Source organism: Oncorhynchus nerka, linkage group LG24 (assembly GCF_034236695.1).
Source record: "Oncorhynchus nerka isolate Pitt River linkage group LG24, Oner_Uvic_2.0, whole genome shotgun sequence".
NCBI lineage: Eukaryota > Metazoa > Chordata > Actinopteri > Salmoniformes > Salmonidae > Oncorhynchus > Oncorhynchus nerka.
This window is the reverse complement of record NC_088419.1, coordinates 70806594-70832752: the sequence shown is the minus strand read 5'-3', so window position 1 is coordinate 70832752 and position 26159 is coordinate 70806594. Positions and strand designations below refer to the sequence as shown.

Here is a 26159-nt window from a genome sequence, read left to right as displayed (position 1 = left end):
ACAATTCAAGGGGCTTGAAGTAGCCTACTTGAACTTGAATTTGACGCTCAGGAATTCAAATACTGGTGGTTGAAAAATTCAAATTCAATTTGGTGGTTATTGTAGCCAATTTATAAGTTCTCCTGCTCCCTTACAATTATCAGTGATTTAAATTTGATCCGTTTTTGTGAGAGATGTGGCCACTTTAGTATGTTTGCTTCAATTGAAGGATGTTGTGCTACTCTGTTGCAGTAAAGCCACATGCAGTTATGATGATTAGACAACATCTAATGCTGGCTTCAACTCTGATTTTCATAAAAATCCTTCCATTACAAAATAAACCTAGTTTTTGTTCGCTTTCTCATTATAAAAACACAGATTGTGAGATTGAAATAGTGAGATTAATGCTATCGCTATTCATGGATGTATTATGTGTGCCTACGTCAGCCACATAGAAAAATACAGAAAAATCACCATGCATGCATCCAATTTATTTAGTCAGACAAGTCATGTCAACCCCACAAGTGATCCAAGTTCTTCACTCGCTCCCTCAAGCTAAATCGAGGTCCGTCGGGGGCAAAGTTTGTGAATTGGACCTCCACTTAAGATGGCAATCAAACCGCATCCGGTTGCGACTGGGATTCCCCGAGGGAAAGTGGCTAGTGCGAGGACTGACGGCGTCAAATGAATGTATTTGGACTGCAGCCCAGCTCTCGAAGTCTTCTTGACTTGCTGTGTAGTCACGCAGGTCATGTGTCAGCCAGGCTAGGGCAGGCAGGGGTCAACAGTGGAGCATGACAATGAGACTGTCCCATACACTCATATGGCTCTTTAGACACCCTGTATGCACACACACAGACACACACACGGTGAGTCACATACTGCCAATTTTTTTAGGGAAGGAACATACATAGGAACCTCTTGGATAACTGAGTGCAATAGAACTGTGAGGCCCACATCTATGATTGTGTTAATATGTTCCAGGAGAACACCACCAGTAATTGAACTGTATTAATTGTTGAGTGAGAGTGCTGCTACCATATGACTGGTTTGAGTTAGAATTAGATTTAGTGAGATGTCAATACATAGGGGTAGACTTTTGGCGGAGGAGATTAAGTGTATTCATCTTCATTTGGTGGCTGGCGTGAGCAGGAGCAGTGTTATCTGGTGGAACAGAAATGCTCTGGTAACTGTGAGACCCAGACCACCGGGACACCACTTACTGAGCCTGGAGCTGGAGCTGGGGATGAGGCTGCAGCTGGGGATGGGGTTGGAGCTGGGGATGGGAATGGGGCTGGAGATGGGGATGGGGTTGGAGCTGGGGCTGGGGATGGGTTGGAGCTGGGGTTGGGTTGGAGCTGGTGATGGGAATGGGGCTGGAGATGGGGATGGGGTTGGAGCTGGGGCTGGGGTTGGGTTGGAGCAGGGGATGGGCTGGAGCTGGGGATGGGTTTGGAGCTAGGGCTGGGAATGGAGCTGGGGATGGGAATGGGGCTGGGGATGGGGCTGGAGCTGGGGCTGGGGATGGGTTGGAGCTGGGGATGGGAATGGAGCTGGGGATGGGAATGGGGCTGGAGCTGGGGCTGGGGATGGGTTGGAGCTGGGGATGGGAATGGGGCTGGAGATGGGCTGGAGCTGGGGATGGGTTTGGAGCTGGGGATGGGTTTGGAGCTAGGGCTGGGAATGGAGCTGGGGATGAGAATGGGGCTGGAGCTGGGGATGGGGCTGGAGATGGGGCTGGGGCTGGGTTGGAGCTGGGGATGGGAATGGGGCTGGAGATGGGAATGGGGCTGGAGATGGGGATGGGTTGGAGCTGGGGCTGGGGCTGGGTTGGAGCTGGGGTTGGGAATGGGGCTGGAGATGGGCTGGAGCTGGGGATGGGCTGGAGCTGGGGATGGGTTTGGAGCTAGGGCTGGGAATGGAGCTGGGGATGGGAATGGGGCTGGAGCTGGGGATGGGGCTGGAGATGGGGCTGGGGCTGGGTTGGAGCTGGGGATGGGAATGGGGCTGGAGATGGGAATGGGGCTGGAGATGGGGATGGGTTGGAGCTGGGGCTGGGGATGGGGATGGGTTGGAGCTGGGGTTGGGTTGGAGCAGGGGATGGGCTGGAGCTGGGGATGGGTTTGGAGCTAGGGCTGGGAATGGGGCTGGAGCTGGGGATGGGGCTGGAGATGGAGCTGGGGTTGGAGCTGGGGATGCGGTTGGAGCTGGGGCTGGGTTGGTGCAGGGGATGGGCTGGAGCTGGGGATGGGGCTGGAGCTGGGGATGGGAATGGGGCTGGAGCTGGGGATGGGGCTGGAGCTGGGGATGGGGTTGGAGCTGGGGATGGGGTTGGAGATGGGGCTGGGGATGGGTTGGAGCTGGGGTTGGGTTGGGTTGGAGCAGGGGATGGGCTGGAGCTGGGGATGGGGTTGGAGCTGGGGCTGGGAATGGAGCTGGAGCTGGGACACCTCACTGTTGAGGCACACTCAATATCTCTCTTTCTTTCTCTCCATCATTCTGTCTCCCTCCCTTTTTTTCTCTCTGATCATGTCCCTCTCATTCGACACACACGGTATGTCTTGTGCTCATGTTTTTCTTTCTGATCATGTTCCTCTCATTCGACACACACGGTATGTCTTGTGCTCATGTTTTTCTCTCTGATCATGTCCCTCTCATTCGACACACACGGTATGTCTTGTGCTCATGTTTTTCTCTCTGATCATGTCCCTCTCATTCGACACACACGGCATGTCTTGTGCTCATGTTTTTCTCTCGCTCTGTTTGTCACTGTGACAGATAATACTATCAATCCCAGATGTTTTAAAAGGCTGCTTTTGAAGTTATTGTTTACTGCTCATGCAAACGTCTGTTGTCAGGTCTGTGTGTAGCTGCATGGGCCAGAATCAGGAGCAGAACAGACACTGTGATCAGACTGACAGGATAATGGAACAACCCTTTAACATCAGACACACCATTATTTTCCCAAATTAATTTGTCAGAGCAGAGAAAATGTAAATAGACTGTCCTCCTTTATCAATACTGGGTTGTTTTTTGAGCACATGACGCAATCAACAAGAAAGAGGAAGGGGGCACTTATGCCACCACAACTCAGACAGTGATGCCTGCTTCCAGGTACCTCATCACCTCCTGACCCACACTGACACTCACTGTATTGATGTAATGTTTTTTTGGCACCCAGATGGTTTTACTGAGGTAAAGTACTTGGGCACCTGGAGCTGATAAGAGCTAGCCAGGGGACGTTGGCACGCGGCCAGGCCAGGGGAGGGAGCTCAGGGTGGGGAGGGACAGACAGATGTAATAGATGTGCTCCTCTCTGACTCAGGGTATTTGTGTGCTTAAATATGTGAAACTGTTTGTTCTTTAGTGCCTGTCTGGGCCAGAGTGATGGAGAAAAAGCACACTCCATTACTCTTGTAAGAGGAGAGTAGGGGAAACAAGATGAGATGGGAGCACCAGTGCATTGCAAATGCCACCTTGCATCAGTGATGTAGAACATACAATGGTAAGTGCATTTTTTCAGCACTGAAAAACTGTGTTTGACCAAAACTCAAACAAAGCAAAAAAACCTCCTTTCAACGTTGTGTATGGTAGAAGGAAATAAGGGTTGAGAGAGAAAGTGCATTTGAATCCAGGACAGAGGAAAAGAGAGGATGGTAGTGGTGTGGAGTAAAACCAAATGGACAGGAATAAGAGAATACTGAGATCAGAGTTGTTTATCATTTCTGCATCCGTGCGTCAGTGAGAGAGAGAGAGAGAGAGAGAGAGAGCGAGAGAGAGAGAGAGAGAGAGAGAGAGAGAGAGAGAGAGAGAGGGGGAGAGAGACCCAGGTGACAAAACAGAGGCCAGGTCTAGAAGCGTTGCCTTAGTTTACCTATGAAAGCATACAACAGCTTAACATGCTTGTCTAAAAACAGCACATACCGTATGACACACGACACATTACTCTGTCAGTGTCATTACAAACAACAGCACATACTGTATGACACACGACACATTACTCAGTCAGTGTCATTACAAACAACAGCACATACCGTATGACACACGACACATTACTCAGTCAGTGTCATTACAAACAACAGCACATACCGTAATGCACGACACATTACTCAGTCAGTGTCATTACAAACAACAGCACATACTGTATGACACACGACACATTACTCAGTCAGTGTCATTACAAACAACAGCACATACTGTATGACACACGACACATTACTCAGTCAGTGTCATTACAAACAACAGCACATACCGTAACTCATGACACATTACTCTGTCAGTGTCATTACAAACAACAGCACATACTGTATGACACACGACACATTACTCTGTCAGTGTCATTACAAACAACAGCACATACTGTATGACACATGACACATTACTCTGTCAGTGTCATTACAAACAACAGCACATACCGTAACGCACGACACATTACTCTGTCAGTGTCATTACAAACAACAGCACATACTGTATGACACACGACACATTACTCTGTCAGTGTCATTACAAACAACAGCACATACCGTAACGCACAACACATTACTCAGTCAGTGTCATTACAAACAACAGCACATACCGTATGACACACAAAACATTACTCAGTCAGTGTCATTACAAACAACAGCACATACCGTAACGCACAACACATTACTCAGTCAGTGTCATTACAAACAACAGCACATACCGTAACGCACGACACATTACTCAGTCAGTGTCATTACAAACAACAGCACATACCGTATGACACACGACACATTACTCAGTCAGTGTCATTACAAACAACAGCACATACCGTAACGCACGACACATTACTCTGTCAGTGTCATTACAAACAACAGCACATACCGTATGACACACGACACATTACTCAGTCAGTGTCATTACAAACAACAGCACATACCGTAACGCACGACACAGTACTCAGTCAGTGTCATTCCAAACAACAACACATACCGTATGACACACGACACATTACTCAGTCAGTGTCATTACAAACAACAGCACATACCGTAACGCACGACACAGTACTCAGTCAGTGTCATTCCAAACAACAGCACATACCGTATGACACACGACACATTACTTAGTCAGTGTCATTCCAAACAACAGCACATACCGTAACGCACGACACATTACTCAGTCAGTGTCATTACAAACAACAGCACATACCGTAATGCACGACACATTACTCAGTCAGTGTCATTACAAACAACAGCACATACTGTATGACACACGACACATTACTCAGTCAGTGTCATTACAAACAACAGCACATACTGTATGACACACGACACATTACTCAGTCAGTGTCATTACAAACAACAGCACATACCGTAACTCATGACACATTACTCTGTCAGTGTCATTACAAACAACAGCACATACTGTATGACACACGACACATTACTCTGTCAGTGTCATTACAAACAACAGCACATACTGTATGACACACGACACATTACTCTGTCAGTGTCATTACAAACAACAGCACATACCGTAACGCACAACACATTACTCAGTCAGTGTCATTACAAACAACAGCACATACCGTATGACACACAAAACATTACTCAGTCAGTGTCATTACAAACAACAGCACATACCGTAACGCACAACACATTACTCAGTCAGTGTCATTACAAACAACAGCACATACCGTAACGCACGACACATTACTCAGTCAGTGTCATTACAAACAACAGCACATACCGTATGACACACGACACATTACTCAGTCAGTGTCATTACAAACAACAGCACATACCGTAACGCACGACACATTACTCTGTCAGTGTCATTACAAACAACAGCACATACCGTATGACACACACATTACTCAGTCAGTGTCATTACAAACAACAGCACATACCGTAACGCACGACACAGTACTCAGTCAGTGTCATTCCAAACAACAGCACATACCGTATGACACACGACACATTACTCAGTCAGTGTCATTACAAACAACAGCACATACCGTAACGCACGACACAGTACTCAGTCAGTGTCATTCCAAACAACAGCACATACCGTAACGCACGACACAGTACTCAGTCAGTGTCATTCCAAACAACAGCACATACCGTATGACACACGACACATTACTTAGTCAGTGTCATTCCAAACAACAGCACATACCGTAACGCACGACACATTACTCAGTCAGTGTCATTACAAACAACAGCACATACCGTATGACACACGACACATTACTCAGTCAGTGTCATTACAAACAACAGCACATACCGTAACGCACGACACATTACTCTGTCAGTGTCATTACAAACAACAGCACATACCGTATGACACACGACACATTACTCAGTCAGTGTCATTACAAACAACAGCACATACCGTAACGCACGACACAGTACTCAGTCAGTGTCATTCCAAACAACAGCACATACCGTAACGCACGACACATTACTCAGTCAGTGTCATTCCAAACAACAGCACATACCGTAACGCACGACACATTACTCAGTCAGTGTCATTACAAACAACAGCACATACCGTATGACACACGACACATTACTCAGTCAGTGTCATTACAAACATTTACATTTACATTTACATTTACAAACAACAGCACATACCGTAACGCACGACACAGTACTCAGTCAGTGTCATTCCAAACAACAGCACATACCGTAACGCACGACACAGTACTCAGTCAGTGTCATTCCAAACAACAGCACATACCGTAACGCACGACACATTACTCTGTCAGTGTCATTACAAACAACAGCGCACATGATCAGAAAAAATAAATATTGTACGTACTGTATTACCTACACACTTACCAATGCACACCAACTATACTGAAATACACGTCAAACTACATGCTAATAGTTGTGTAAAGGCATGGGGATGGGGGTTAACGTTTAAGATGGGCTGAGGGTTAGTACAGCCAATGAACTGGTTTCTCTTACAGACATATCCCATGTTCAGCCTCCTCCCTGTCATATATCAGGTCTTCATGCTTCTCTAATTGAGATGCCCTCCTCACCCTCACCCTCACAACCACCCCCCACCCCTCCTCACCCTCACCCTCACAACCACCCCCACCCCTCCTCACCCTCACCCTCACAACCACCCCCCACCCCTCCTCACCCTCACCCTCACAACCACCCCCACCCCTCCTCACCCTCACCCTCACAACCACCCCCCCCCCCTCCTCACCCTCACCCTCACAACCACCCCCACCCCTCCTCACCCTCACCCTCACAACCACCCCCCACCCCTCCTCACCCTCACCCTCACAACCACCCCCCCCTCCTCACCCTCACCCTCACCCTCACCCTCACCCTCACAACCACCCCCCACCCCTCCTCACCCTCACCCTCACAACCACCCCCCCCCCCTCCTCACCCTCACCCTCACAACCACCCCCACTCCTCCTCACCCTCACCCTCACAACCACCCCCACCCCTCCTCACCCTCACCCTCACAACCACCCCCCACCCCTCCTCACCCTCACCCTCACAACCACCCCCCACCCCTCCTCACCCTCACCCTCACAACCACCCCCCACCCCTCCTCACCCTCACCCTCACAACCACCCCCACCCCTCCCTCTCCCTCACCCTCACAACCACCCCCACCCCTCCCTCTCCCTCACCCTCACAACCACCCCCACCCCTCCCTCACCCTCACCCTGACAACCACCCCCACCCCTCCTCACCCTCACCCTCACAACCACCCCCACCCCTCCTCACCCTCACCCTCACAACCACCCCCACCCCTCCCTCTCCCTCACCCTCACAACCACCCCCACCCCTCCCTCACCCTCACCCTCACAACCACACCCCACCCCTCCCTCTCCCTCACCCTCACAACCACCCCCACCCCTCCCTCACCCTCACCCTCACAACCACCCCCCACCCCTCCCTCTCCCTCACCCTCACAACCACCCCCCACCCCTCCCTCACCCTCACCCTCACAACCACCCCCACCCCTTCCTCACCCTCACAACCACCCCCACCCCTCCCTCTCCCTCACCCTCACAACCACCCCCACCCCTCCTCACCCTCTCCCTCACCCTCACAACCACCCCCCACCCCTCCTCACCCTCACCCTCACCCTCACAACCACCCCCCACCCCTCCCTCTCCCTCACCCTCACAACCACCCCCACCCCTCACTCTCCCTCACCCTCACAACCACCCCCCACCCCTCCTCACCCTCACCCTCACCCTCACAACCACCCCCCACCCCTCCCTCTCCCTCACCCTCACAACCACCCCCCACCCCTCCCTCTCCCTCTCCCTCACCCTCACAACCACCCCCCACCCCTCCTCACCCTCACCCTCACAACCACCCCCCACCCCTCCCTCTCCCTCACCCTCACAACCACCCCCCACCCCTCCCTCTCCCTCACCCTCACAACCACCCCCCACCCCTCCCTCTCCCTCACCCTCACAACCACCCCCAACCCTCCCTCTCCCTCACCCTCACAACCACCCCCACCCCTCCTCACCCTCACCCTCACAACCACCCCCACCCCTCCCTCACCCTCACCCTCACAACCACCCCCACCCCTCCCTCACCCTCACCCTCACCCTCACAACCACCCCCCACCCCTCCTCACCCTCACCCTCACAACCACCCCCCACCCCTCCTCACCCTCACCCTCACAACCACCCCCACCCCTCCTCACCCTCACCCTCACAACCACCCCCCACCCCTCCCTCACCCTCACCCTCACAACCACCCCCACCCCTCCCTCACCCTCACCCTCACAACCACCCCCACCCCTCCCTCTCTCTCTCTTCAGTAAATAATCACATTAGTTCTGCAAGACAGAGGTCCGTGGTATCTCCGTGGTGAGAGAGCGGGACCTAGTTCTTCTTGGTGACTGCAGTCTTCCTCTTCAATATTCATGCTAAGGGGAACATTAGCATTGTTAACATTAAAAATGGATGGCGTATGGAGAGGAGCGAGCCTTTCCTAGTCACTAGAGAGAAGGGCAACAGGGATAGAGAGGGATATTGGACGAAGGTGAGAGCGATTAAAATGCATAGAAAACTGTATATTCTGCACTTGTTTTATTTAGTGTTTATATTTCATACCTGGTTTTATAAAAGGTTGTAATTTTCGTTATGCAACCTGAATGGAAATGAGACTGGGACGAGGGAGAGAGGGCAAAGTTCAATTGAAAGAGAGGGAGAAAGAGACTGTCCTAGAAAAACGAGAGAGCGAGAGAGAGAGAGAGAGAGAGAGAGAGAGAGAGAGAGAGAGAGAGAGAGAGAGAGAGAAAGAGACAGACAGAGAAGAAAGTGAAAGAGAAAGTGTCCTAGAGAGAGGGAGATTGGTTTTCACCTGCAGCCCAGTGTTTTTATAGACTCCTACAGGGCAGCAGGAGACTCAGAAGAAATGAAACAGAGGAGAGTTTTCACTCTATTTAATCCATCTGTAGGACGTTTAGCTGCACTACTCCCAGAGTTCCAGACAGTGTGAAAGAGCCAGGTTAGTCCCACAGTAGTATAGCTCCCTATCGCATAGCCCAATACTTCCCTGAATAACATTCATCTTCACGCCCATTCTGAACCTTCCCTGGACAGTCTGCATGGACAAAGATAGTGATGCTCTGTAGTGACTACAATGTAATTGCTTCTGAGCCACAGAGAGGGGGAATATGGAGAGGGTGAGAGAGATAGTGTGTTAGAGCTAGAGAACGACAGGGAGAGAGCAGAGGGGTGACTCCTGTCTGGGTCCCAGCAGGTGTGTTGATGGGGGTGACAGTGGGGTGGGGGGGGTGCGGGGGGGTCATGGGGAGCAGTGGAGTCTCAATCGATCAGTTCACATAACTGTCAGGTCAAAGCCCCAGGACCCTGCCAGACAGTAGTAACTTCATCACTATGAAGTCTCATTTCACACCAGCAGATAGAAGACACTGCAAGGACTCAGCGGAGCATCTGCAGTGACAGTAGCCACAGCTACACCTGAGATGGGGCTGATTAAGGTGGAATACCATTTACTGTATCACCAAGCCACGTTACGACAAATACTGAACAGAATCTTGCATGTATTGCACATTCTTTGGGGCTGCAAATGTAGAACCAAGCCTGGTAGGGACCTAATACTACAATAGCCGTTGTATTTTACCGAACCTGTAAACACATAATCAGTAAGCATCCCTAGCCCTGTAGAGGAGAGCAGAGGAGAGGAGGGGAGGAGGGTCTGGATGGACCGAGTGATAGATGACAGCAATAAAGGTCACTCAGCGAAACAGAGCTGTTAGTTCATCAACCCTCACTCACTCACTCACAAAGACCCTCGTCAGCCTGATTGGCTGCTGGGCGGGCTCAAAAACCCAGCCGGAGATAGCACTGTGACAAATACCGCACTTCCAATCACAGACTGATGAGAGGGGGAGAGAGATAAAGAGAGGGAGACAGAGATAGTGAGAGAGAGGCGGGGTAGAGGGGAAGAGAGAGGGGTGGTGGTTGGGAGGATGTGGGGGGGAGAGAGAGAGAGGGGATGTGAGTGCGACCGAGTTGGGTTCCACTTGAAACGAACTTATAAAAGCTTTATATAGCATACATAAAGGCTTCATAAGCAATGCATGACTGCTTCAGAAATCATCTATAAGAGTATGTCATACTCTATAAATTAATTGTGTATCAACATTAAACATACATAGTGAGTTAGTGAGTCTCAAACATGTTACATTACATTGGGGGGGGGGGGGTCGCTGTGAGAGTTATTTAAGATAAAAGAGGTAGGGTTTCAGACTTTTCCGGAAGATGGGCAGGGACTCAGCTGTCCTGACTTTAAGGGGACGTTTGTTCCACCATTGGGGTTCCAGGACAGAGAAGAGCTGTGCCTGGGCTGAGCAGGAGCTGCCCTCCCATAGGGGTGGGAGGGCGATGAGACCAGAGTTGAGTGAATGCCAACTAAAATAGACAAGTGGTAGAAAGTGAAAAAGCACAATCCAAGCACGTACATCATTGATGAAGAGGCAATCTAAAACCATGCAAAAAGCACATTTATCTCTGGTGTTGAACTTTATATTACCAGGTAGGAAGATTGGGAACACATTCCCAACCATTACGTGGTGAAGAGATGCTGTAACAAGTGCTGTGGGTTATTTAATGACCTCTGAAAGTCAGGGTTTTGGTTTAACCTACCAGGGGTCATTTGGCTCCTGTTGACTATTAGAGCCCTACAACACCATTTCCACCGCAGCATCCGCTCCCCCATCCAGGTTGTAACGGGATTTGTCCTCCTCTCACGAGGAGTATGAGAGATCGGACCAATATGCAGCGTGGTACGTGTTCGTCATGTTTTAATGAACAAAATCACTGAACACGAAAATACAAAATAACAAATAGAAAGACAGAAAGGAAAACTGAAACAGTTCCGTGTGGAACACACAGACACAGAAAACAATCACCCACCAAACACTGGTGGGAAAAGGCTACCTGAGTATGATTCTCAATCAGAGACAACTAACGACACCTGCCTCTGATTGAGAACCATACCAGGCCAAACGCAAAATACATCATAGAAAAACAAACATAGACTGCCCACCCCAACTCACGCCCTGACCACACTAAAACAAAGACAAAACAATGGAACTAAGGTCAGAACGTGACACAGGTACTACTGACTAGGCCTACAACAACTTTGCTTCAGGGAAAAGACAACAGAAGGATGTAGGGTGAGAACTACCTCATCCCCATACTGTTATTTATTTGCTCCTTTGTACCCCGGTATCTCTACTTGCACACTCATCTTCTGCACATCTATCACTCCAGTGTTTAATTGCTATATTGTAATTATTTCGCCACTATGGCCTATTTATTGCCTTACCTCTGTTATCCTACCTAATTTGCACACATTGTACATATACTTTTTCTATTGTGTTATTGACTGTATGTTTGTTTATTCCATGTGTAACTCTGTGTTGTTGTTTAAGTCGCACTGCTTTGCTTTACACACAGAGACCCTTACACAATCAAATGATATGTATAGATGCCATTCTCACATTCTGGAGAATTGGTATGGGTCATTAAACTCCACTGAATGGCTGGAGATGTTATGTAAAGGGACCTGAAATCTGCATGAGCACTTAGAAAGGATTTGATTCTTTAGACAGATGGACTTGTGGAGTTTCTGCTGTGATTTTCCGAGGCGACAAGATTCATTTGAGGTTTGACAAAGGGTCACTAAAGGCTACGTGCCTTTAGGTCTTTGATTAGGTCTGTTTTGATGGGGGAGGATTTTCAATGGAGGATTTAGCAATGCTACCATACATTTCATTGGGTTACTACTTCTGTCCTACTTATTTGCCACCATAGTACTTACTGGTGCTGTGGGGCAGGAGATCCCTACATGCACACAGAGATACACACATTACTGTCATTTTAAGCACAAAACATGTATACTTTTATTGAATCACCCACCCACTTCCATCAACTTAAGGGACTCCAGAACGGGGAAGATGCCAAAGAAAACTGACTGCAAATTGTCTGACTGAAGGATTCACTTTTGCCTGTCCAATGCCAGCTCGTTTCCAACTTCTGTAATAAAATAAAACATTGACTGGCATATACAGGAGTGTGTGGGTTTTTATTTAACGCAGAACTAGCAGCTGAAATGCAATCGGCAGGCTCACATCTAGCTATAGTGATTAAATGATCAGATGTGTCATACTCTGATGATTAAGTTTATCATTAACTCTCAGTCTCTGTCTGTCTGCCTGTCTGTGTACGTGTGTCTGTCTGTCTCACTGAAACAGCTGTTGATGGCTCATGTTCTGGGTTTACAGAGAAAACTGTGATGTAGGCTATGCACGAACCACAACAAAAACGTAGGATAGCAGCTGTTTTGTACACATTGACACACATATATGTGGTCTTCGTGGGTTGTAAAAAGGAACTATTGTCAGAAAGCAGAAAAACCATAACAAAGACACAGGAATCTGTCCAAGCCCCTGGTTTAATATCTGTGTTCATCTGTGTTGTACACACATCCTGGTATTGTTGTCTAAGCCTTAATGCTCTCTGTCTCTGGTTAGCGTAGCTGCCAAGTTGTAATTTGCTTTAGATTACGAAGTGATGTTTTTCCTTGAGCAGGAACATGCTAGGACAAAGTCTGTCTCTGTAGTATATGACCATGTTTGTCCTAGAATAGGATTGTGTTCTGGTTGGTCTAGTGCAGGGATGGACAACTAACTGATAGCTTCAGATCAATTTCCAAAAACGGGTCCCCAACAAAAATAAATAAAGGAACTCAGTCGGGGTCTCAACTTCGAATCAAATCAAATGGTATTTGTCACAGTATTTGTTACAGTGAATTGCTTACTTACAGTGAATTGCTTACTTACAGTGAATTGCTTACTTACAGTGAATTGCTTACTTACAGTGAATTGCTTACTTACAAGCCCTTAACCAACAATGCCGTTTTAAGAAAATACAGAAAAAAAAGGAAGAAATGAAAGTAACAAATAATTAAAGAGCAGCAGTAAAATAACAATAGTGAGGCTATATACAGGGGGTACCGGTACAGAGTCAATGTGCAGAGGCACCGGTTAGTCGAGGTAATTGAGGTAATATGTATATGTAGGTAGAGTTATTAAAGTGACTATGCATAGATAATAACAGAGAGTAGCAGCAATGCTTTGCTGCCTCAGGGCCTGGAGATGTCCCGTTGGTAGGATATATGTGCTTTTTGTTCGTCCCACTTATTTTCCAGAGATTGTATGTTGGCTAACAGTATGGATGGCAAAGGCAGATTAGCCACTCCTCGCCTGATCCTCACAAGGCACCCCGATCTACTTCCGAGAAATCTCTGTCAACTTGCTGTTGAGAGTTAGAATAGTAGAATACAAAAAGTGCAATTTCGAAATTTCGCTGTGCATCAGCAGTTAGCCCATGCCAGCTAACAATTTTTAGATTGGTAAATTAGTCTAGCCATCTATCTAAACTTGTATTAATCACGGCCGAATACCGACAGGGCACGCAGGGCACGTGCCCTGACCTCCTGGTGGCCCCCATTGATTTTGTTAGTCACTCTCACTCATATCAAATTAACATGGCAAAAAGCATGCAAAATGCACAGAATTGCAGGAAATTTGCTTTAAATTGCAAAGAATCCCCTGATGACAAAATGTATAAAATTGCAAGAAATTAGCTGCAAAACTGCAAAATGTTTCTCTCTGCATGATTAGTTGAATTGGATGAAATTTGTCATCAAATGTATATATGTTCTCTCTGCCCAATGGCAAAATGTGTAGAATTGAAGAAAACAACATTTTGGCAAAATACAATGGCAAAATACAGTGTCAAGAAAAAGTAAGTGAATCCTTTGGAATTACCTGGACTTCTGCATCATCTGAACTGATCTTCATCTGAGTCACAATAGACAAACACAGTCTGCTCAAACTAATAACACACAAACAATGATACGTTTTCATGTCTTTATTGAACACACTGTGTAAACATTCACAGTGCAGGGTGGGAAAAGTAAGTGAACCCTTGGTTTTGATAACTGAATGACCCTCCTTTGGCAGCAATAACCTCAACCAAATGTTTCTGTAGTTGCGGATCAGACCTGCACAACGGTCAGGAGGAATTTTGGACCATTCCTCTTTACAAAACTGTTTCAGTTCAGCAATATTCTTGGGATGTCTGGTGTGAACCGCTCTTGAGGTCATGCCACAGCATCTCAATCGGGTTGAGGTCAGGACTCTGACTGGGCCACTACAGAAGGCATATATTTGTCTGTTGAAGCCATTCTGTTGTTGATTTACTTCTGTGTTTTGGGCCGTTGTCCTGTTGCATCACCCAACCTCTGTTGAGCTTCAATTGGCAGACAGGTAGCCTTACATTCTCCTGCAAAATGTCTTGATAAACTTGGTAATTCATTTTTCTGTTGATGATAGCAAGCTCTCCAGGCCCTGAGGCAACATAGCAGCCCCAAACCATGATGCTCCCTTCACCATACTTTACAGTGGGAATGAGGTTTTGATGTTGGTGCGCTGTGCCTTTTTTTTCTCCACACATAGTGGTGTGTGTTCCTTCCAAACAACTCAACTGTAGTTTCATCTGTCCACAGAATATTTTGCCAGTAGCGCTGTAGAACATCCAGGTGCTCTTTTGCGAACTTCAGACGTGCAGCAATGTGGTTTTTTTGGACAACAGTGGCTTCTTCCGTGGTGTCCTCCCATAAACACCATTCTTGTTTAGTGTTTTAAGTATTGTAGACTCGTCAACATGTTCCAGATATTTCTGTAAGTCTTTAGCTGACACTAAGTTCTTCTTAACCTCATTGAGCATTCTGTGGTGTGCTCTTGCAGTCATCTTTGCAGGACAGCCACTCCTAGGAAGAGTAGCAAGTGCTGAACTTTCTCCATTTATAGACAATGTGTCTTACCACGGGCTGATGAACATCAAGGATTTTAGAGATACTTTTGTAACCCTTTCCAGCTTTATGCAAGTCAGCAATTCTTAATCTTGGGTCTTCTGAGATCTCTTTTGTTCGAGGCATGGTTTACAAGGCAATGCTTCTTGTGAATAGCAAACTCAAATTTTGTGAGAGTTTTTTATAGGGCAGGGCAGCTCTAACCAACATCTGCAATCTCGTCTCAATGTTTGTACTCCAGGTTAGCTGACTCCTGACTCCAATTAGTTTGGGAGAAGTCATTACCCTAGGGGTTCACATACTTTTCCCAACATACACTGTGTACTGTATGCTAGAATGATGTATTCAATATAGACAAGAAAAATACAATAATTGATGTGTTATTAGTTTATGCAGACTGTGTTTGTCTGTTGTTGTGACTTAGATACAGATCAGATCCAATTTTATGGCCAATTTATGCAGAAATCCAGATAATTCCAAAGGGATCACATACTTGTTCTTGCCACTGTATGTAGAATTGCAGGAAATGAACATTAAACTCTACCGCCAGGACGGGACCAGTAAAAAAGTGTGCCCGCAAGGTGTGGGGGTCCCTCAACCAGATGTCACATAGGGCCCCTAAAAGGCTAAAGCCAGCCCTGGTTAATGCTATAATGCATTTAAGAGAGTTAAGTATTTTAACTGCAGAAATAAATTGATTGCACAAATAAGTTGACTTCATGCGTGGGTCTGGATGTGGTCATGCAGACCCATCAGCCAATGCGGCCCTTCATGATGAGTTTAGATTTTTCTGTGGGCCCCACCCCCATCAAAGTTGCCCATCCCTGGTCTAGTGTGCGTGTGTATTTTAGTGTTGTGTGTAGGTGGTACACAGTCCTGCTGAGTCTACAGCTGGTATTAATCTGTACTGTGGGAAACAGAAAGGAAAACGCTGTACACTGCTGCTTATGCTCCCAGGTGACATTTATTTACAACAACGTTTCGACCCCTAGGTCTTCATCAGGCATCCATATCCCAGGTGGGGGGGGGGGTCCTATATATAGGGGCAGTACTCAGTGACATCACTTCCTGAAACGAACGATGGCCCGTTCTTGTAGGTTCATGCTCTACAACATCCGCAGAGTACGACCCTGCCTCACACAGGAAGCAGCGCAGGTCCTAATCCAGGCACTTGTCATCTCCCGTCTGGATTACTGCAACTCGCTGTTGGCTGGGCTCCCTGCCTGTGCCATTAAACCCCTACAACTCATCCAGAACGCCGCAGCCCGTCTGGTGTTCAACCTTCCCAAGTTCTCTCACGTCACCCCGCTCCTCCGCTCTCTCCACTGGCTTCCAGTTGAAGCTCGCATCCGCTACAAGACCATGGTGCTTGCCTACGGAGCTGTGAGGGGAACGGCACCTCAGTACCTCCAGGCTCTGATCAGGCCCTACACCCAAACAAGGGCACTGCGTTCATCCACCTCTGGCCTGCTCGCCTCCCTACCACTGAGGAAGTACAGTTCCCGCGCAGCCCAGTCAAAACTGTTCGCTGCTCTGGCCCCCCAATGGTGGAACAAACTCCCTCACGACGCCAGGACAGCGGAGTCAATCACCACCTTCCGGAGACACCTGAAACCCCACCTCTTTCAGGAATACCTAGGATAGGATAAAGTAATCCTTCTCACCCCCCCCTTAAAAGATTTAGATGCACTATTGTAAAGTGGCTGTTCCACTGGATGTCTTAAGGTGAACGCACCAATTTGTAAGTCGCTCTGGATAAGAGCGTCTGCTAAATGACTTAAATGTAAATGTAAAATGAAACAGGAGGTAAAACATGTATAACATAGCCTCACAATATTAACTTTCAATGTATCAAAATATATGGTTATACACAGGGAACGTGTTAAATATGTACAGTAATATACACATACAATTTTCAATCTGGAATATACCTCATTATCTAACTATTAACAAAATATGTCTGGTTTGTTGTGTGTTGTTTAGTTTAGTTTCCTCCTTGCTCTCCCTCCCCCTCTCTTGCTCTCCCTCCCTCCAGCGCTATTTGTCTATCCCTGTATGGGAAACAGTCCAAGCCTCTCCCAGTCTCCCTCCCTCCCAGAGCAGGTTAAGCCACTTTTCTGTCTACCTTTGCTCTGGCCCCGCCCTTCTCTGCCACTTCCTGGTCACCTGGACCAGCTTCCAGATGTTAGCAGCCGGCTCTGGGTCATCACAGCACATCCACACCTCTCTGACTCTGTTCTGTCTTGTTCTCTATTCCACAATTCCCCCAAGACCGGCAGCAACCTAACATTTCCTTACTGAACTCCACCAGCCAATCAACAGGTTCTGTGACCGGGACATTTCCTTACTGAACTCCACCAGCCAATCAACAGGTATTGTGTTCACCTGCAGTTCATACTTTCTCCCTCCCTCCATTCCCCCTCTCCCTCTATGGCTCTTTGACAGATCTAGAGTTACAACCTTTCCTAAGTATTACCTGACCAGGTGAAGCCGCTTTGCCTGAAGTGAACGTTGCTCTGTGAGTTCTGTGAGTACTACAACAAACTCTGTGATCAGAATGTATGACTGCTACCTATCTACATAGCTCTGAAGGTTAACAGTAAGTAGAATAAGTCTACTTGACAGTCTGTCTATTGTCTCATACTTCTGTTTGTGTATTTGCATCCATGAAAGTAATTTGAATGCTGTTTGCAGTGTGTGTGTGTGTGTGTGTGTGTGTGTGTGTGTGTGTGTGTGTGTGTGTGTGTGTGTGTGTGTGTGTGTGTGTGTGTGTGTGTGTGAGTGTGTGTGTGTCAGACATGTTCTCTTCCCTATAATTGTCCTGTCTCTGTAAGTGTCTGTACAGTAACTTATCCATATGATCTTTTTTGAGCCTCTGTTCTGATCCAGACAGACTGAGCCATTAGAACCACTCCATTCAGCTCATTGGCTGCCTGCTTTTCTCCTGTCCTCTGAGCTCTGCTGTTCCAGACAGTAGACTTAATGGACAGGGTGTAGAGAGGGCATTGATTACCATAGTCTGTGTTTTAATCTTAAATCATTTTTGATAGATTTCTGGATCTGGGAAGCTTATTTGCTAATATCTAATTGTTTGTTTAAGTGTGTTATTAGAAGTCACGGTACACACAGTACCCTCTAGGCTGGAGCTCCTTAGAGCTCAACCACCTGGCTGGATAATGATGAACCAATTACTTTCCTACAGTACGCATATTACATAACTAGCACACATTATGTTAAATAGTCTAACCTTCATGAACTGACTTTAGGGGGGTAACACAAAGGTTGCATGTTCAATTCTCATCAAGGACAACTTTAGCATTTTAGTTACTTAGAAACTTTGCAACTACTTACTAATTTGCAGCTACTTAGCTGGTTAGCTAACCCTTCCCCGAACCCTAAACATGTAACCTAACTCCTAACCTTAACCTTAACCCTTACCTTAACCCTAACCTTAACCCCGAACCCTAACCCCTAGCCTAGGTAACGCTAGCTGCCTAGCTAATGCTAGCATTAGCTACCTAGCCACCTTGCTAATGTTAGCCACAACGTATTGCAAATTCATAACATATTGTACAAATTGCAATTTGTAACATATCATATGAATTGTAATTAGTAACAAAATATTCTAAAATGGATGATGGACATCCACAAATTAATACATACCATACGTAACATATACAAATGGAGAGAGACAAATGGTATGTTTACTATGTTATGTCTACCCCTTAGTCCAGGTTGATACACTTGATATGAGTACACACATCAATATTACACAAAAACTAAACCATGTGTGAAGTGTAGGGTTGCAAAAAAAAAACTTTGAATAAATTCCCTGTTTTTCCCAAAAAATTCCCGGAATCAGGAGGGAATGAGCAGGAAATCTGGGATCTTCCAACCAGGATTTCTGGAAAAACAGGGAATTATTGAAAGTTCCAGGAATTATGCAACCCTAGTGAAGTATGTGGTTGTGTTGACAGAGGGTGTTGACAGGAGGTGTTCACAATGTATTGACTGGGTATGTTGACAGGCTGTTGACATAGTATGTTGAAAGAATGTGTTGACAGATGGTGTTGACAGGATTGTGACAGAAAGTGTTGACAGGTTGTGTTGACAGGTTGTGTAGATAGGATTTGTCAGTGGTTCCCAAACTAGGGGTCGCGACCCCACGTTGGGTCGCCTGATATGAAAATTGAGGGAGATTTTCAAAATCCTGAAAAAACTAAATATATACAAAAGAATGTATATATTATAATATTGTCTTAGTAACTCAAAATCATTGTAATGTGGCCAACCTTAAAAATCGAAATGAAAATGATTCAAATCTAAAATATCAAATTCAACCAGAGAGAGCCCTTAGATCATGGGAAACGTTATTGTTGCACTTGAATCATTCCCACGGTGAATGGCTAGGCCTGCTACGCTATGAAACCACACACTATTGCAGAGACTTTGATATTACTGGCCACAATTGATATAGTAAAAACAATGGCAGAGGCACAGAAACCCACATCAATATTTTTGTCAGATATTCATGCTATTGCTAGCAATCAAGAGGAAACTGACTGAACAACTCAAACTCCCCAGTTTATGATCTCCAATGGACGATAGCTGTGAGGGCCGAAATGCCCATGCATTGACTTTTGTTCGCTAGAGATGTTGGACATGCTATTCAGGAGGACATATTGTTCTGTTTCTCGGTTCCTGAGCTTGAAACAGCACAGGGGATGTTCAGTGTGTTGTGTGGCTAGATTTACAAAAAACAGATTCCATGGGACTGAATGGTGTGCTTTTGCACAGATGAGGCTCCATCTATGGCTGTGCAGCAGGCAGGACTCTGTACTCTAGTTATGAATGTGTCTCCCTCTACCATATGGATGCATTGTATGATACACTGAGGGCAACTGGAGGCAAAAGATCTGAGCACAGATCTCAGACATATACTGCAGCAGGCAACTTCGATTGTAAGCTACATCAAACCACATCCACTGTGCACACGCCTGGTTGCAAAATGATGTGGAGATATGTGATCAGAACATGACAATGTTCTCTTTCACACCAAGGCTGGTTGGTTATCGAGGGGGAGAGTTGGAAAGATGTTTCGCACTGAGAGAGGAGCTGTTGTCATTCACAATGGATGTAAAAAAAAAAATGTTTGACTTTTTGTGTAATGAAAAGAAAATGTGTTTCCGTGCTTATGTCAGAGATATATCTGGGGAAGTGAACGGACTGAAGGAAAGCATACAAGGGAAATACAAAAACATTCTACCGATGAGTGACCGAATCAGTGGATTCAGAGGAAATCATTCTTATTGGAGAGAGAGTCTTTCAAAAGCGAACTATGCCCCCATAGCTGTGCATGTTTCTAACAGACAATCAGAAATACTTTTAGAATGTTTTCAATTGTGACTGCCATCGCCCCAAATAACACAGTCAACATTAGCTGTTAATTAAAAAATGTTATACATGGTTGGGTTTGCGAAAAATTTCTGATATCAAAATGGTGTCCTGGGCTAAAAAAGTTTGGGAACCCGTTGAGTATGTTGACAGGGTGTGTTGACGGGGTGTGTTGACGGGGTGTGTGTTCATGTGTTCACGGTGTCTTGTTCTCAGTGTGAATATAATTGATATTGTCCTTGTATCTTATCTTATTCCCATTTTCTCTCTCTGTACAATTGCTTTGTTTGACCTACAGTCTCCTTGTGTGACCCTTAACCTCAGCATGTCATGATTATCTGCAGTGTGACACATTAATTATTCATTTGGCTGTTTATTAAAAATCAGCTTTATGATCACCGGATTTCATCATGGGGCACAAGTGGGTTTCTATGTTATTACCCACGGTGCCCCTCTCTGATATTGCTGCTCTGAGCATGTGTGTTTGGTGGAGGAACACAGGGCTGTGGAATGCTCTGCCTGTGACGAACATGTCAGAACAGCCCTGCCTGCCTGGCTCAGACAACACACTGAACCTACCGGCCTGGGAACCTACATACCATACTCTGGCTATGTGAGCTGTTAACTCCTTGAAGAACCAGGCATAGGTTAGTAGAGAAGCAGTACAGTAAATGAGACCTTCATTATGTACACTGTAGCATGCACATTGCACTCATGCTGTTCCATTCCACATGACATACACATAGTTACATGTCACAGGATACTCTGACCCCCATGTGCTGTATATGTCTACAGTTTGTTTCTGCGTGGGTGAGGGACAGGGTGTGTTTTTATGGAACTGTAATTGGTGTGCTTTTGAAAGGTTTAGATTTGTCAGGTCAACGCAGGTTTTTGTGGATTAGTGTCACTGCCGTTTGTTGTTCTAGCAGGATGTGCATTAGCTGCAATAGTTTACATTATCATAGGAGTATGGGACACATTTACAGAGCTACACACTGGTATACTGCAGACATTAAAATGCTGACAGTAACACACAAGTTGTCAAAAGGTTGTTTTTCAACCAGAGCCATAAGGAAAAGAGCTGAGTAAGCACTGGGTTGTATCATTACTAACTCATCAACTCACACTATATCACACGGTCATTGGAGATACACACTGACCAATGTGTGTGTGAGACTTTGTGCATTGGATGATTGTCTGCGTAATGTGTACGGTATGTGAGCCGTTTGTATTCATGAGTCTTTTGGATTAAGTCTCGTATGAGTGGTTCTGGCCTCCGTCTACATTTAATGGTTTCCTTATGCCATCGTTCATCGTCTTTCCTCCCTGAATGTTGGGCAAAGGTTACCCTGGTTACACAAAGGACTTGTCTCTAGAAAATGGATGATTTCATTAAACGTGGTGTGAACAAAAGCCAATGAAGGAAGTCCAATCAAACTGATTACTTTAGAAAGGCTGAGGCTTAATTTCTCTTTCTTATGAATCGTGTAGGCCTGGTTATTGGATGGCTGGTGAGGTGGGCTTTAGCCTGGTCACGTTTCAGCCTGTCATGGCCGTCAGCTGTGTGTCACTCTCTATTTCCCTCCACAGCAGGTTAGAGCAGAGTGGGTTGGAGCTCCCCGGGGGTGGTTCTGTGACGCCATGTTGTCACTCTGAGGATTAACACTGAGATAATGATCTCTGGGAGGTGTTCCCCGGGCGCGGGTGTGTCTCCTCTGAGTGCTTTGTTGCGTGTGTGTGCCGGCATGCATGCGAATGTGTGTGTATGTGTTTGTGAATGTAAACCTCAGAGATTTTACTGTTTTATTACACAAAGGCATTGCTTTGGTTAATGAGTTCCAGATACTACAGAGGACTCTGTGAATGATTGTTCTGCTGCCGTTGTCTGTATAGACTACACATATATTAAACATGTATACATTCTGTTCTCTCTATCCTCACATCTTACCTCGATATCATATTTCTTCTTAACCTGCGTCTTCCTGAGAGAGTGAAATAGTGAAAGAAAGAGAGAGAGAGACAGATAGTCTGTCTGTCTGTCTGTCTGTCTGTCTGTCTGTCTGTCTGTCTGTCTGTCTGTCTGTCTGTCTGTCTGTCTGTCTGTCTGTCTGTCTGTCTGTCTGTCTGAGGTAGAGACATAGAGGTAGAGACATATAGAGGTAGAGACATATAGAGGTAGAGACATATAGAGGTAGAGACATATAGAGGTAGAGACATATAGAGGTAGAGACATATAGAGGTAGAGACATATAGAGGTAGAGACAGATAGAGGTAGAGACATATAGAGGTAGAGACATATAGAGGTAGAGACAGATAGAGGTAGAGACAGATAGAGGTAGAGACATATAGAGGTAGAGACATATAGAGGTAGAGACATATAGAGGTAGAGACAGATAGAGGTAGAGACAGATAGAGGTAGAGACAGATAGAGGTAGAGACAGATAGAGGTAGAGACAGATAGAGGTAGAGACAGAGAGAGGTAGAGACAGATAGAGGTAGAGACATATAGAGGTAGAGACATATAGAGGTAGAGACATATAGAGGTAGAGACATATAGAGGTAGAGACAGATAGAGGTAGAGACAGATAGAGGTAGAGACAGATAGAGGTAGAGACATATAGAGGTAGAGACAGATAGAGGTAGAGACAGATAGAGGTAGAGACAGATAGAGGTAGAGACAGATAGAGGTAGAGACAGATAGAGGTAGAGACAGATAGAGGTAGAGACATATAGAGGTAGAGACAGATAGAGGTAGAGACATATAGAGGTAGAGACAGATAGAGGTAGAGACATATAGAGGTAGAGACAGATAGAGGTAGAGACATATAGAGGTAGAGACAGATAGAGGTAGAGACATATAGAGGTAGAGACAGATAGAGGTAGAGACAGATAGAGGTAGAGACATATAGAGGTAGAGACAGATAGAGGTAGAGACAGATAGAGGTAGAGACATATAGATGTAGAGACAGATAGAGGTAGAGACATATAGAGGTAGAGACAGATAGAGGTAGAGACAGATAGAGGTAGAGACAGATAGAGGTAGAGACATATAGAGGTAGAGACATATAGAGGTAGAGACATATAGAGGTAGAGACATATAGAGGTAGAGACATATAGAGGTAGAGACAGATAGAGGTAGAGACATATAGAGGTAGAGACAGATAGAGGTAGAGACAGATAGAGGTAGAGACATATAGAGGTAGAGACAGATAGAGGTAGAGACAGATAGAGGTAGAGACAGATAGAGGTAGAGACAGATAGAGGTAGAGACATATAGAGGTAGAGACAGATAGAGGTAGAGACAGATAGAGGTAGAGACATATAGAGGTAGAGACATATAGAGGTAGAGACATATAGAGGTAGAGACATATAGAGGTAGAGACATATAGAGGTAGAGACATATAGAGGTAGAGACATATAGAGGTAGAGACAGAGAGGTAGAGACATATAGAGGTAGAGACATATAGAGGTAGAGACATATAGAGGTAGAGACAGATAGAGGTAGAGACAGAGAGAGGTAGAGACATATAGAGGTAGAGACATATAGAGGTAGAGACAGAGAGGTAGAGACATATAGAGGTAGAGACATATAGAGGTAGAGACATATAGAGGTAGAGACAGATAGAGGTAGAGACAGAGAGAGGTAGAGACAGATAGAGGTAGAGACATATAGAGGTAGAGACAGATAGAGGTAGAGACAGATAGAGGTAGAGACATATAGAGGTAGAGACATATAGAGGTAGAGACAGATAGAGGTAGAGACAGATAGAGGTAGAGACATATAGAGGTAGAGACATATAGAGGTAGAGACAGATAGAGGTAGAGACATATAGAGGTAGAGACAGATAGAGGTAGAGACAGATAGAGGTAGAGACAGATAGAGGTAGAGACATATAGAGGTAGAGACATATAGAGGTAGAGACAGATAGAGGTAGAGACAGATAGAGGTAGAGACATATAGAGGTAGAGACATATAGAGGTAGAGACATATAGAGGTAGAGACATATAGAGGTAGAGACAGATAGAGGTAGAGACATATAGAGGTAGAGACAGATAGAGGTAGAGACAGAGAGAGGTAGAGACATATAGAGGTAGAGACATATAGAGGTAGAGACATATAGAGGTAGAGACATATAGAGGTAGAGACAGATAGAGGTAGAGACATATAGAGGTAGAGACAGATAGAGGTAGAGACAGATAGAGGTAGAGACAGAGAGAGGTAGAGACAGAGAGAGCTAAACACAAAGAGCAAAACATCAGCATCAGGAGTCTGAGGAATGAGAAAAGTCCAAACTCTACCCTCTAATCTTAGTTTGACTGGATTCGGTGTACAGACATAAACCTTTAAAGCTGTACATCCCTCTCTCTCTCTCTCTCTCTCTCTTTAAAGCTGATGTACAGCTTTAAAGGTTTCTGTCTGTACACTGCTCCAGTCAAACTCAGATTAGAGGGTAGTTTGGACTTTTCTCATTCCTCAGACTCCTGGCGCTGGTGTCTCTTTGTGTTTAGCTCTCTCTCTCTCTCTCTCTCTCTCTCTCTCTCTCTCTCTCTCTCTCTCTCTCTCTCTCTCTCTCTCTCTCTCTCTCTCTCTCTCTCTCTCTCTCCGTCTCTCCGTCTCTCCGTCTCTCTTCCTCTCTCCGTCTCTCTCCGTCTCTCTTCCTCTCTCCGTCTCTCTTCCTCTCTCCGTCTCTCTTCCTCTCTCCGTCTCTCCCTGTCTCTCCCTCTCAATTCAACTCAATTCAAGGGGCTTTATTGGCATGGGAAACATGTGTTAACATTGCCAAAGCAAGTGAGGTAGGTAATATACAAAAGTGAAATAAACAATATAAATGAACAGTAAACATTACACATACAGAAGTTTCAAAACAATAAAGACATTACAAATGTATATATATACAGTGTTGTAACAATGTACAAATAGTTAAAGTACACAAGGGAAAATAAATAAGCATAAAAATGGGTTGTATTTACAATGGTGTTTGTTCTTCACTGGTTGCCCTTTTCTTGTGGCAACAGGTTACAAATCTTGCTGCTGTGATGGCACACTGTGGGATTTCACCCAGTAGATATGGGAGTTTATCAAAATTGGATTTGTTTTCGGATTCTTTGTTTCCACCTCATTTTGTGGGCAGTGTGCACATAGCCTGTCTTCTCTTGAGAGCCAGGTCTGTCTACGGGGGCCTTTCTCAATAGCAAGGCTATGCTCACTAAGTCTGTACATACTCTCTCTCCCTCTCTCTGTCTCTCCCCCTCTCTGTCTCTCCCCCTCTCTGTCTCTACCTCTCTCTGTCTCTCCCTCTCTCTGTCTATCCCTCTCTCTCTCTCCCTCTCTCTCCCTCTCTCTGTCTCTACCTCTCTCTGTCTCTACCTCTCTCTCTCTTCCTCTCCCTCTCTCCGTCTCTCTCTGTCTCTCCCTCGA

At 45.8% G+C, this 26159-nt stretch overlaps 2 protein-coding genes across 5 annotated transcripts in view; one reads left to right on the top strand and one right to left on the bottom strand.

Annotated features, from left to right (window-relative positions):
• Positions 1–1139: 1139 nt before the first annotated feature.
• LOC135564254 (uncharacterized) lies at positions 1140–17563 on the bottom strand. Its single transcript, XM_065008517.1, has 6 exons — positions 17472–17563; positions 12290–12312; positions 10248–10339; positions 1830–2033; positions 1404–1726; positions 1140–1320 (listed from the first exon to the last, which is right to left on the bottom strand). Exons 1-6 carry the CDS (start codon positions 17561–17563, stop codon positions 1140–1142), a joined length of 915 nt encoding a protein of 304 aa, XP_064864589.1.
• LOC115108531 (E3 ubiquitin-protein ligase LNX-like) overlaps positions 17514–26159 on the top strand; it is an 86423-nt gene continuing 77777 nt past the window's right edge. The window contains exon 1 of one of the 4 annotated variants that reach the window (XM_029632994.2): positions 17514–17718. The gene's annotated coding sequence lies outside the window, so the exon portion shown is untranslated. Of the gene's footprint in view, positions 17719–17775; positions 17946–26159 lie in introns of those variants that run through there. The other 3 variants (XM_029632993.2, XM_029632992.2, XM_029632995.2) reach the window with 3 other exon arrangements.